The following is a 12,374-nucleotide window of genomic DNA, read 5'->3' as shown; positions in this document are numbered from 1 at the left end:
CTCGTGGACGCGCTGCAGGTAGACTACACAGGTGTGCTGTCCTGCAGTTTGAAGGGAACTCACCCGGAACATACAGGTTTTGAAAGGGACAGCATTCATAAGGCACTTTTAACAGAAGATGGTGGAATGAGAAAACGCCAGAAAATTAAATTAATCAACTTTTTTGAAGAGAAATGTTCTCACTTCAACTGATTTTTGTCTTTTAAATTAGATGGAGTGATTTTAATCTCAACGACGTGGATATTCACATCATTTTGGATTATTGTGCAGCGGCTGTGTTTTTTTGTACAAAATGGATTCAGTCATAACCAGAAGAACAGGAGTTTTACTTATTATTTGCACCGTTTTAAGTCTTCTGAATGGCTCCAGAGGAGAAATCCCACCTAAACCGACCGCCGGTGTCACGATTGTGCCCCCGGTTAAACCCATTGATGACCCCCAGGCCTATCCAAACGCGGAAACGGCTAATATGCCTGTGTTTACTATGAATTACCCAAGAATACAGATACCATTTGAGATCACTCTTTGGATGCTGCTGGCTTCTTTTGCAAAGATTGGTGAGTATACATTCACACAAATGATTTTATTGACGCGCTAAGATCCAAATCTAGGTCAACACTTCACTCATGATAGGTGTGATCCTTTAATGGTGATATAAATGTTAGCCTTATCATCTCTATGCAGACAGACAGGGCTTCACTCTTATCTCTCCTGTTCCTGTTTGTGATCTAAACATTTTTACTTCTCAGGTTTCCATGTGTACCACCGGATCACTGTTTGGGTGCCAGAGACATGCCTTCTGATCAGCATTGGTCTGATTGTGGGTGGCATCATGCACTCTGTCCATGAGGAGCCCCCTGCTGTGCTCAGCAGCAATGTCTTCTTCCTCTACATGCTTCCCCCGATTGTCCTCGACTCAGGCTACTTCATGCCCACCAGGCCTTTCTTTGAGAACGTCGGCACGGTCCGTTCCAACACATTTTCCTAAAACAAAGTCATCTTCTTTCTCTCTTTCTCATGACCATGTGACATAATGTTGTTCTTTGTGCAGGTGCTGTGGTTTGCAGTAGTGGGGACTCTGTGGAACAGCATCGGCATTGGCATGTCTCTGTTTGCCATCTGCCAGATCGAGGCGTTTGGGGTGCAGGACATCAACCTCCAGGAGAACCTGCTGTTTGCCACCATCATCTCAGCTGTGGACCCCGTGGCTGTGCTGAGTGTGTTTGAGGACGTGTCTGTCAACGAGCAGCTCTATATCGTGGTGTTCGGGGAATGCCTCTTCAATGATGCCGTCACTGTGGTGAGTTGGCTGAGGCAGATAGTGTGAAAGTGTGTTTTAGTTTGTGCAGATTAGTGCAAACTGATTTGAGTTGAAGAGCAGAAAGTGACTTGCTGCAACATGTTGGCCAGTCTTTGTTCCCCCTGGGCTAGAGCTTATTAAAATAACAAGATGATGAACAAGCATGCTCTGTTCTGTTTATAGTATGTTGTGATATTATTCTGAACAACGGCATGCCAGTTGGTCCTCATGTGTGCAAAGAGAAAACATGAGTCAGTAGGAATGTCCTGCAAGCAACTAGTAGCACAGACCACAGGCAAATTAAATTAAATTAGTATATTTTACACAGGTCTAAGGTCCATATTTCCTTTTTTTGTCTATTATGGAGACTATTGTAGCCCCACCTACCTTTTAAGACCCTCCTTGGTGCCTTTAGTTTCAAAACTGCTATTATATGAAATGGCAGATCCACTATTGTGTTGGCTGGAGCTTTTCTATTCTTTCTCTGAAGGCGCAGCTCAGGTTTCACCAGATACTGTACAATTTCTGGGTTAATATGCATGCATGAGTACGGTGTGCACTGGCAAGATTGTACAGATAAACAGATAAATGTGAAGGAATGTTATTGGAGACACCAGTCGAATGTGTCAACAGACCAGAGCCATGTACTATTGAGAGTCTTGTTTACTCCAAACCAGTTTCTGAGGTCACTGTTGCCGTTGGCTGTGTGGGAGGAGTGAGCATCGTCTGAAATTGGACTGAAGTGGGTTCCTGCTCAAATTTCCTCTCCCGCCCAATTTTTTATTGTGCTTTAACACACCCACTCACCCACCTAAATGAACCTGCTCTTAGCTTTGGCGTGGTGACCCTTTTGTTTCGTACACAGTAGCAGAGCTGAAGCAGAAAGTGAAGACAAACATTTACCCAGGAGACTGGGAAAAGCCCAGGCGTCGTCTGCACAGAGAGCTTTGTCTTGCAGAATTGCACCGATCAAAGAAAATTTAGTGTTTGACAATAATACAATTTACTAAGAGTGCTGCAGTCAGTAGTGAGGTGTAAGGTGTTGACAATTGCCCATAATTAAATACTAGCGCACCAAATGTGTCTTAAACTGAGGTTTAAAATAGTCCCCAACAAATGCACTGTGTACTCCTGTTTGACCGATGTTTGCTAAAATCTACGGTGCTCAGCTGTTTTAGGAAATTATTAAAATGATTTATTTTTAAAAAAGTATCTGTGACTTTTTAAGGTTTAGTGGGAACAAACAGGCTTGGAACTGAGAGAAAAGTATTGAGAGATTGACTAACCTTTTTGTCTTTTCATAGGATTTGAACAATAACGAATATCACCAGCCTTATCTTATTAAGATATGTTTGCGAACATGTAAAGTAGAGCCAAAGAGATTTTTCCTCACTTAAAGGATAAGTTCACAATTTCTCATGCCTGTTTTAAAACAATAGTCAGGTATAAATATACACACAGAAACAGGTTTTACTTGCTTAATCATCCCTCATGTTCATACTGACCTTTAAAAAAAGTCTCTTCCTGATGTGCTTTGTACAAAATTCCCTCTCTTTGTTTCCCTGTTGAGCTGTGGTGGAGCGATAGTAACCGAGAGGGAAGTCTGTGAATTATGAAAGGATCTTCTAATGGTCAGTATGAACAGGAGAGATGAATAAAGCAAGGGGAAGCCTAAATGATAAAATTGCTCTATGTATTGTATCAATATCTACAGATTTCTTGCTTTCTTTTAATATATTCTAAAACTTTACTCCAGCAATAGGCTAGTTAAGGAAAACACTGACTTAATTCATAGTCAGTGGTGTAGGCAGAACACAATCAAAAGGAGCAAAGCTAGTTGCTTTTGCAAATGCTCCTTTTCTGTGACTCATTCAGAGTGCTTGGTGAAATGAGATTATCAAATAGCAAATAGTACAGAGTAAATATTTCAATAAATCATTTTTATCTGGAGCTGTGTCATTAGAGGCCCCTGACACCACACATGACCTCTGACAGCGGTGTGTGGGCTGTTTGTGCACAGAGCTGCACCTGCAAGTATGAAAGAAAGTGTCTTCATGTAGTCAACATGAAACGTATCTTTCTGCATGTGTGCATGAACATGACTGTACATGTTTTCAGGTGTTGTACAACATGTTCAACTTTGTGGCGGAGATGCCAGTGGTGGAGCCGGTGGATGTGTTCCTCGGAGTGGCTCGGTTCTTCGTGGTTGGGCTCGGTGGGATGGGCTTTGGCATTCTGTTTGGCTTTGTGGCTGCCTTTACCACAAGATTCACCTCCAAAGTTCGAGAAATTGAGCCACTCTTCATATTCATGTACAGCTACCTGGCTTATCTGGTGGCTGAGCTCTTCGCCATCTCATCCATCATGGCGTGAGTAGATTTGAAAGATTTTGCTACTCCAAACATTTGAATGGCAAACCGTTTTAACACTGCAAAAATACTAATGTTTAATGTGGTTCTGCAGCATTGTGACCTGTGCCCTCACCATGAAGTACTATGTGGAGGAAAACGTTTCTCAGCGTTCCTGCACCACCATCCGCCATGTGGTCAAGATGCTTGGCTCCATCTCCGAGACCCTCATCTTCTTCTTCTTGGGGGTTGTCACCATAACAACAGAACACGAGTGGAACTGGGGTTACATCCTGTTCACGCTGCTGTTTGCCTTCGTATGGAGAGGCCTGGGTAAGGAGAGGGCAGGGGGTATCTGTGTCATGGAAGAGGTCAGGTTTTGTTTGACTTCGTATCTGTCTGTCTTGTTGCAGGATTAACTGTTTACCTCCGTAGCTATGAACTGAGTGTCTGCTAAAATATCCACACGCTGACTTAAACTTCGAAGCTGCCTTTATGGATTATTTTCTGCCATTTGAGGGCAGCATAAAATAAAAACACAACACTGAGATATTAACACTGTATAATGTTGTAACTGTGAATGTAATTAACAAGTTAGAGTCAAATATACACTCTCATTTTAGCTCTGTTTTGGTTTCCATTAACTCCTGAGTCTCTCCATCTCTCCAGCTGCTAAATACTCCACTCTATTCACCAGCTAGTCGCTAACTTTGTCTGTCGTTTGGTGCTGAGCAGGTAGCTTAGAATGGATTTTTAGAGATACTTCAAAAAAGTTGCTTTTTGCTAGAAACAAGGTTCGATTAGAACTGTAAGAATGAACCAAAACAGAAAAGTTGTGGGCTGTAAAACCAAAACAATGAGCTGAAAGACACAACAAAGCTCTGCAGCACTGAGGGGCACTGCAGAGTCAGGTGTTAATATATGAGTCATCATAACGAGCGACCCCTTTCACATTAAACATAGTGATTTCATCTATCGTTAATATAAAATAATTTATTAGTGCAGCTTTAAATTTGCTGAACTTATGAACAAAAAAAACCATCTTGACATTTTTCTGCTCTTCCCTCCCAGGTGTCTTGGTGCTGACTCAGATCATTAACCCTTTCCGCACCATCCCATTTAACTTGAAAGATCAATTTGGTCTGGCATATGGTGGTCTGCGAGGTGCAATTTCATTTGCCTTGGTCTTCACTCTTCCTGAAAACATTGGCCGCAAGCAGCTCTTTGTCACCGCCACCATTGCTATTATCCTCTTCACTGTCTTTCTTCAGGTAAGAGAGCATCTATGTTGTTATATTTTTGCAGAGTTGCTCACTGGGAATAATTTTCCCTACTATTGTAACTTGTAGAAGTGTCTTGTCTTAGTTGTAGAGGAGATAGAATGAAATGGAAAAAGGTTTGATTGAAATCTGAAATTTGGCAGTAGAGTCTTAGTCTGAGAGAAATTACAGTCTTACCACAGAATGGTTGCTCATGTTGTGTCATGTTTCTGTTAAAGCAGGGAACACAACACATGATTTAAAAGCCAAATCTGAACCCTGATTTTGCCATTTGATTTCCAAATGATTTCATTTCTGGCTGTCAGTTGGGATTTTAAAAGTATTCTTCTAATGTTTTTCTGGGCTTTTCTGAATCTGTGATCTTTTTTTTGTCTCCTCTCCACAGGGCATCAGTATTCGACCTCTGATTGAGTACATCAATGTCCGCAGAACAAACCGCAATCTTGACACAATCAATGTAGAAATCCACTGCAGGGTAAGACACAGATTGTGATTGGTGTGCATGTGGTGGATGATATGTTTCTGCACAGTTTTAACAGCTCTCACTTTGCTCACAGCTCATGGAGCACACCATAGCTGGCATAGAGGACCTCTGCGGACAGTGGAGCCACTTCTACTGGAAGGACAAGTAAGAACTTTCTCTCCTGCTGTCTGCTTAAAGTTAGACATCAATATAATCTGTCACTCTATATTACAGATATTACTTATTTACAGTCTTGAGTACCCCATAAAATGTACACATTACTCACTTTATCTCGAAATACTAATACTAAAATACTAAAAGGACCAGTGTGTAGGATTTAGTAGCATCTAGCAATGAGGTTGCAGAGTGCAAACAACTGAACACCCCTCCCCCTCCTCTTCCAAGTGTGAGTCTATGGTGGCCGCAAAAAACATGAAAGATCCTTTCCAGAGTCAGTGTTTGGTTTGTCCGTTCTGGGCTACTGTAGAAACATGGCAGTGCAACATGGCAGGCTCTGTAGAAGAGGATCCACTCCCTATGTAGATATAAAGGGCTCATTCAAACATGATTCTTAGTTTCATGGGATTATACACTGATTAAAACATACTTATAAATATTATACTCCATTTCTGCCAAGTCCGTTCCGCTAGATGCCACTAAATTCTACACACTGCACCTTTAACTGCTTCATGTTACTAAATTTATAGAAAAAAACCTCCAGTGAAACTGAGAGAGAGATGGCAGTTTTACTATACCTGCTCTCAGTTTCCCTGTTTGTGGTTTTGTTTGACTGTGCTATTGTTCACGCTGGCACCGTGTGGGAATGTTGATGGCTGAATCGGACATTGGTGTCGTGTTCAGCTTCCGCCATTAGCAGCTAGTCTCTGACATGTTTTACTTAGTTCCTCTATAGCTTCCTCACATTTCCTATCACACCAGTTTTCAGGCACAGCCACTAATTTTGTAAGACTGCTTGAAAATGAAATCCTAGTTTTTGTCCATTTTTTTGGCATTGTGTTAAATATGTGAAATAATATAAATTTAGCTATTGTTTTAATTGATCTAAAATGTTCAACTTTCAACGATCGGTCTTGGTGAAAAACACAAACTGGGTTGTTAATGGGCTTTTTTAACACTGTAGTCTCAGGCACACTGGTATCTGAGTGATAACATATTAACATTGAGCATTCATGACAGTAGAAAGTCAATTTTATTTGCACTTCCTGAGATAAACATATTTGGTTTGACTTTAGTTTCTAGCAGAAGCTGATAATGTAGCCATTAAAACCACAATGAACATTTCTAATTAGATACAATTGTCATTGTATTAAGTTTTCATTGGGAACATGCAATGTTATGGTATATATATAGTATAAATAAGCTACATATATACTAGTTTAGTACCATGTACTGTTGACATACAAACATTATGCATGCTGTATATGGAGTGCAAGATAAATACACAAAACATATACAGTAGTGTAAAAAAAACCCACAAACATTAAATCTTCATGACAAAGCTTAGAAATTGTACATTTTAGAACAGACGGTATCATTCATCGTATAGATTTTATATGAGACTGCAAACACCGTCGTTATTCTCTACTGCTCAACTGCAAAAAATGAAAGATAAGATAAGCTTTAAAAAAATCATTGATCTCATGCAGAGAAATTGAAGTGTTACAGTAAGAGAAGAACAATAACAGACACATAGTGCAGATAAGTCATTTTACTAGAATATTATACACGTGACATTATGAGCATCTACTATATATAAAATGAAGAAAAAAAACCTAATCTAAATAAAAGGTGATAAATACACCAATACAAATAATAAGTATAATATATAAGTATATAGCAAGTATAGTAAGTATAATGTGTATTGAGACAAAAATAGTCACAAATAAAGTGAGTAAACGCAAAACAATTAATACAAAATTAGCACTTGAACACTAAAATATTTGCAACCCCAAAAATTGTCCCCCAATCCTTCTAGTCCACATATAAAAAGGGCCTCATTTCTGACACTTTTTATCAGCACTTTAAATGATATGAAGCTAATTAGTGCAATCTCCTTTCTCTCAATGTCAGATTTATGAAGTTCAACAATCGATTCCTGCGTAAAATCCTAATCCGGGACAGCCGGGCTGAGTCCAGCATTGTGTCACTGTACAAGAAGCTTGAGCTGCAGAACGCCATGGAGATCCTGGACACGGTGTCTGGAGACATCAGCGCTGCTCCGTCTATCGTCTCTCTGTAGTATGACACCATCATGTTTCTGTCTTTCTGACTATCACGCCATCTGCTTATTGTCTGTTCAGATCAAAGGGGTGAAGTAACTTAGCAGTTTGTTGTCTCTTAATATCTGTTTATAGTGAGGAAAAGAAAAGCTCTGCTAAACCTAAGAAGAAGTTCTTGCCTGGTGACCTGAAGAACATGCATGACATCCTGTCCAAGAACATGTACAAGATCAGACAACGGGTGAGATTCTGAATAATCTGTTTGGTTTTGTTTTTTTTTTTGCTTTTGCTTTCTTTTTTTCTTTTTTTTTTTTTGATAATTACCAGCGACCAACAAACATTAGCTAAAACTAACTGATGCTAAAACTACAAGCTCCAATAGGTGCTGTGTGATTCAGAAAGCTGCCACCAGTTTTCATGCATTTTCAATTGAGCTGCTGTTGTGGTAAACTTTCATCTGCTTACAGAACATACAGTAGTATGAAATTTGCCCTTTTTTTTGCCTGAATGGATCAACAACAGCAGCTTCCAAAATGAAGCCACGTGCAGCTCCTTGTCCAAATCTGCTGCTCCTCTTTGCTTTTTACATGAAAAAGCATTAGCAATTTGAAAAAGCAAAGAGCACTGCATCCATTTTTTTAAACGCAAAATCCTGTGATCTCAGATATATCTGCCTGTAATCGCCAAAAGTGACCAGACGACACATTAATCAAAATTTGATAAACTGGAGCCACTGTACATTTTGTGACGCATTACTCACACATGAGAGTGTGATTACTTCAAGCACTGAAACTCAGCGCTGTTTTGCATAGCCACAGACTGCGGCCGGCAGTACTTTTCCATAAGTGACATCACTCTCAGAAAGGCTCTCAGAGACGCTTTGATGTGTAGACAAATAAGGAGCATGTGCTTCTGTTCTTGGGTAGTCAAATTGTCTGGTTATCTTAATAACCCCTCTTTTCAAGTCTCTCTCCCATTTGTGCTCCTCTTACATTTATACAGTCGTGTCTCTCACACAAACCCTGCGTCACCGTCTGTCTGTGATGTTATTTGTTTTAATATTAACATCCTGAGCATATTGGTCCACTAACTATTCACGTGTGCCCCTTTTAACCTCATATGACGTTACAGTTATTGCATTCAATAACAGTATGCTAATGCATTTTTTAACTGTAACACTGCACTGTTGGTTATTATTTTCTGTGTGACCATATTGACCTCTTGTGAAATACAGCAGATAGGAGCAGAAAAAGAACAATGGCAACCTTTCGTTATGTTTGTTCTAGGTCTTACTAATAGCTACAAGATAGAGAGAACTATGTTGACACAGACATGGACCCTTGCTGTTCAGACGGGTGTTGCCAGTTTTGGTTGAGCAATCTGAGTTTTAAAGAATGCCGTCTCCCCTCAAAGCATCGTAACTGTCTACATGTCTCAGTCTTTGCTGTCTCCACAGTCAGTGAATTTTACAGACCTCAAGGTGTAGCCATTGTGACTTAATTACAGATAGACATGTCAAAAATGGTGGAATCCTTGTGGAAGTGTCCACCAGCCGTCTATATCGGCTGTGAGATGGTGTGTGTGCATGTGTGTATAATGCGGTATCTTGTATCTTTCTTTCCTTTAATCAGACTGTGTCATACACAAATAAGCATGCGCTGCCCAATGACCGCCAGACAAAAGAGATACTGATCAGACGCCACACCACCATCCGCCGCAGCCTCCGACCTGGCAGCTTTCAGACAACGGTAAGCAGGAAAACTCTGTAACTATGGCTGTTACTGACCTGAGGTATTGCCTGAGTCTTGCTATGAAGGCTGTCATCCTCTTAGTTAAAAGAAGTAAACAGAATTGAACCTTTTCACTGCACTGTGATGGAGGATTCATTCTCTTTAGTTTATCCTTCTTCTCCATTTATCACTGTCTGTTCTGCTGTTTTATTCACATTTTATTCTCAGGTGCCTAAATCTCAGAAGTACTTCTCTCTTCCTGCTGGGAAGAGTCTGGACTCAAAATTTCCTGCTGAGAGGCTGAGCTACACAGGTAAGCTTCTCAAACTACCTTAAACACATTCACATCCAATTTTACCCTTTTAGTTCCCCTCAAGTAGTAAAAATCATCTTTTTCCACTCTGTCTGACAGTGTCACATATAATCTGTGATAAAATATTTATAACTCAAGGTTCACTTGTTGGCTTTTTCCAGAGCTTTCGGCCATATTATACTGCTCTCTTCAGCTAATGGAACTTGCTCAGATGTTTAGTTGTGTAGAAGCTTGCTCCAACTCTTTATTCAAGCTGTATGATGTTTGCACTTTTATACACATTTTCCCCAAATTCAATCTATAATATTTGGTATCACTGGAAAGTTCTGGACTTCCTCCAGACACTAAAATAAAGTTATGCGGTTTTGAACAATGTTTGGCTGCACAACATGAGTTCATACCCATAAGTAAGACAGTGAGGTTTAATGGGATAAAGGATAGGTTCACAATTTTTAAAAGTCTGTGCCCATATGAACACTGAAATAGGTTTTCCTTGCTGTAATTATTCATCCTGTTTAACTGCCTATGAAGACCCCCTTCAAATGTGCTTTCATTGTACATGTAAGTAATGGGGCCAAAATCCACAGTGTGTCCACAATCATTTTGTGCAAAAATGCATTTAAAAGTTTATCTGAAGCTTATATGAAGCTTCAGCAGTCCGAGTTAGTCTTATCAAGTGGATATCTGTCACATTTACAGTCTTTTTAGTGTCAAATTGCCTCTTTGTGTTTCCTCTGACAGTGTTTCACTGCTGAGCTGTGGTGGAAGTATAATAACAAAAAGAGGGACTTTGGCACTAAAAAGACTGTAACGTTGAAAGATGTCTACTTGATTTGACTAATTCGAACAGTTGAAGCTTCATATTAGCTTTTAAAACCTTTTAAATACATTTTTGCACAGAAGGAGGCTTGTGGATTTTGTTCCTAATCACTTACATTGTAAGTGTATTATGAAGGGATCTTCTAATGGTCAGTATGAACATGAGGAATGGTTATGGTAAGAAAAACTTGTTTCAATGTTCATTTGGGCACCTGAATATTGTTTTAAGACAGACATGAAAAACTTCCTCTTTTATCAAGGATCCTTTCAGTGTTTTTTTTAAATGCAATTGTATAAAATAAAATGTGGGGTGATGGCATGATTGAATTTGCCTAATCGTTTCCTTCATTTTCTCCACCTGACTCAGATGATCAGGAAACTATGTCAGAGGCCGCCCACCCCTCGAGACGCTCTCGGTTTAGCCAACCCGCACGCTCCTCCTCTGGAGCTATGATGCCTCTACGCAGGCTGGGCACCCTAAAAGAAGTACCCTCTGTTGACGTTCTAGACGAAGGCATGACTGAGAGAGCCTGGACAGGGCGTGGCATGTCCAGGACAAACTCCTCCTTCAGTGATTCCCATGTGCCCGCTCCTCGCCGCCACTTTAACCCCTCTGTTGATGATGACAACAGCTTCTCAGATAACTTTAGAAACAGGCATCATGAAGCAGAAGAGGAGGAGCAGCAGCCTTCATCTCCACCCCCAGCCTGGGCTGCTGAACCCAGAGACAATGATACACAAAACCCTTTGCTCAGGCGGCCTCAGTGGAACCCTAAACATAAAAAGTAAAAGTGTTCCTGGACTTTCAGCAGCAGCCTGACTGCCACAGACTGAGTCTCAAGTTCTCAAGCAAATCCACATCTAACAGTGTGTAGGATTTAGTAGGATCTATTGGCAGAAATGGAATATAATATTCATAAGTATGTTTTAATTAGTGTATAATCACCTGAAAATAAGAATCGTTGTGTTTTCGTTAACTTAGAATGAGCCCTTTATATCTACATAGGGAGCTGGTCCTCTTCCACTGAGCCCACCATGTTTCTACAGTGGCCCAGAACAGACAAACAAAACACTGACTCTAGAGAGGACCTTTCACAGCCACTGTAGGTTCTCCTACATGCTTGGAAGGGGAGGGAGAACGGTATTCAGCTGGTTGCAATGTGCAACCTCACCACTAGATGCCACTAAATCTTAACACACTGGTCCTTTAAGGCCAAGTACATTAACACTAGAGGTCCTTTCATTTCTTCTAAGAGAAAAACAAACCTTCAACATGAGCCTTGTTGTTGTGCTGCTGGCTCTTCAGCTCACAAATCAGTACGCAAACATCAGGCAACAGATGAAGTGTAGCTGTCAACAGTGTGAATGTACAGTAAGAAGCACAGTGGACTACATTAGTTATTTCAACCTTTTACATCACTTTTAAACGTTTGAAGGCAATTTAATTTAAACTATTTACTATCTTTTTGTCGTTGTATATAAATATGATAGTTTTTTGTATTTTTATCACCCTTTTGCGTGTGACAGTTGTGTGATTGAGGATGTACATTTTGTACATTCAGTTTAACATGAGGAACTAGTGCAGTACAAAGTACTCCTGGGACTAACTGCAGGCCTTCTGTGCGTCTGTTACACTGATGAACATCACAAATCTGGAATGACTGCATTATTTTTTCTTTTTTTTCTGTAATAAATGTTCAATATTTTTTAAAGACATATCAAGCATTCTGTATTAAACCAATGATGCAGTAGAACTTTGTAAATGTAAAAATGTAAGTGTGAGACTAAAAGCATCATCCACAGGAGAGAAGATGGTGAAGAATGTATGACAGAGTTGAATGTAACACTCACACTGCAGTATTCATATACAACTCAAAACAC

The 12,374-nt window shown here is 40.1% G+C and overlaps 1 protein-coding gene across 1 annotated transcript; it reads left to right on the top strand.

Annotated features, from left to right (window-relative positions):
• The first annotated feature begins 48 nt into the window (after positions 1-48).
• On the top strand, positions 49-12,209 carry slc9a2 (solute carrier family 9 member 2). Its single transcript, XM_067603903.1, has 13 exons — positions 49-557; positions 750-964; positions 1,052-1,300; positions 3,419-3,669; positions 3,764-3,981; positions 4,720-4,919; positions 5,314-5,403; positions 5,486-5,556; positions 7,483-7,650; positions 7,767-7,872; positions 9,263-9,379; positions 9,590-9,674; positions 10,861-12,209. Exons 1-13 carry the CDS (start codon positions 293-295, stop codon positions 11,280-11,282), a joined length of 2,457 nt encoding a protein of 818 aa, XP_067460004.1. The 5' UTR covers positions 49-292; the 3' UTR covers positions 11,283-12,209.
• Positions 12,210-12,374: the final 165 nt, after the last annotated feature.

Source organism: Thunnus thynnus, chromosome 11 (assembly GCF_963924715.1).
Source record: "Thunnus thynnus chromosome 11, fThuThy2.1, whole genome shotgun sequence".
Lineage (NCBI taxonomy): Eukaryota > Metazoa > Chordata > Actinopteri > Scombriformes > Scombridae > Thunnus > Thunnus thynnus.
Note: the sequence above shows the minus strand (reverse complement) of the source record. Positions and strands in the feature narration are given on the sequence as shown.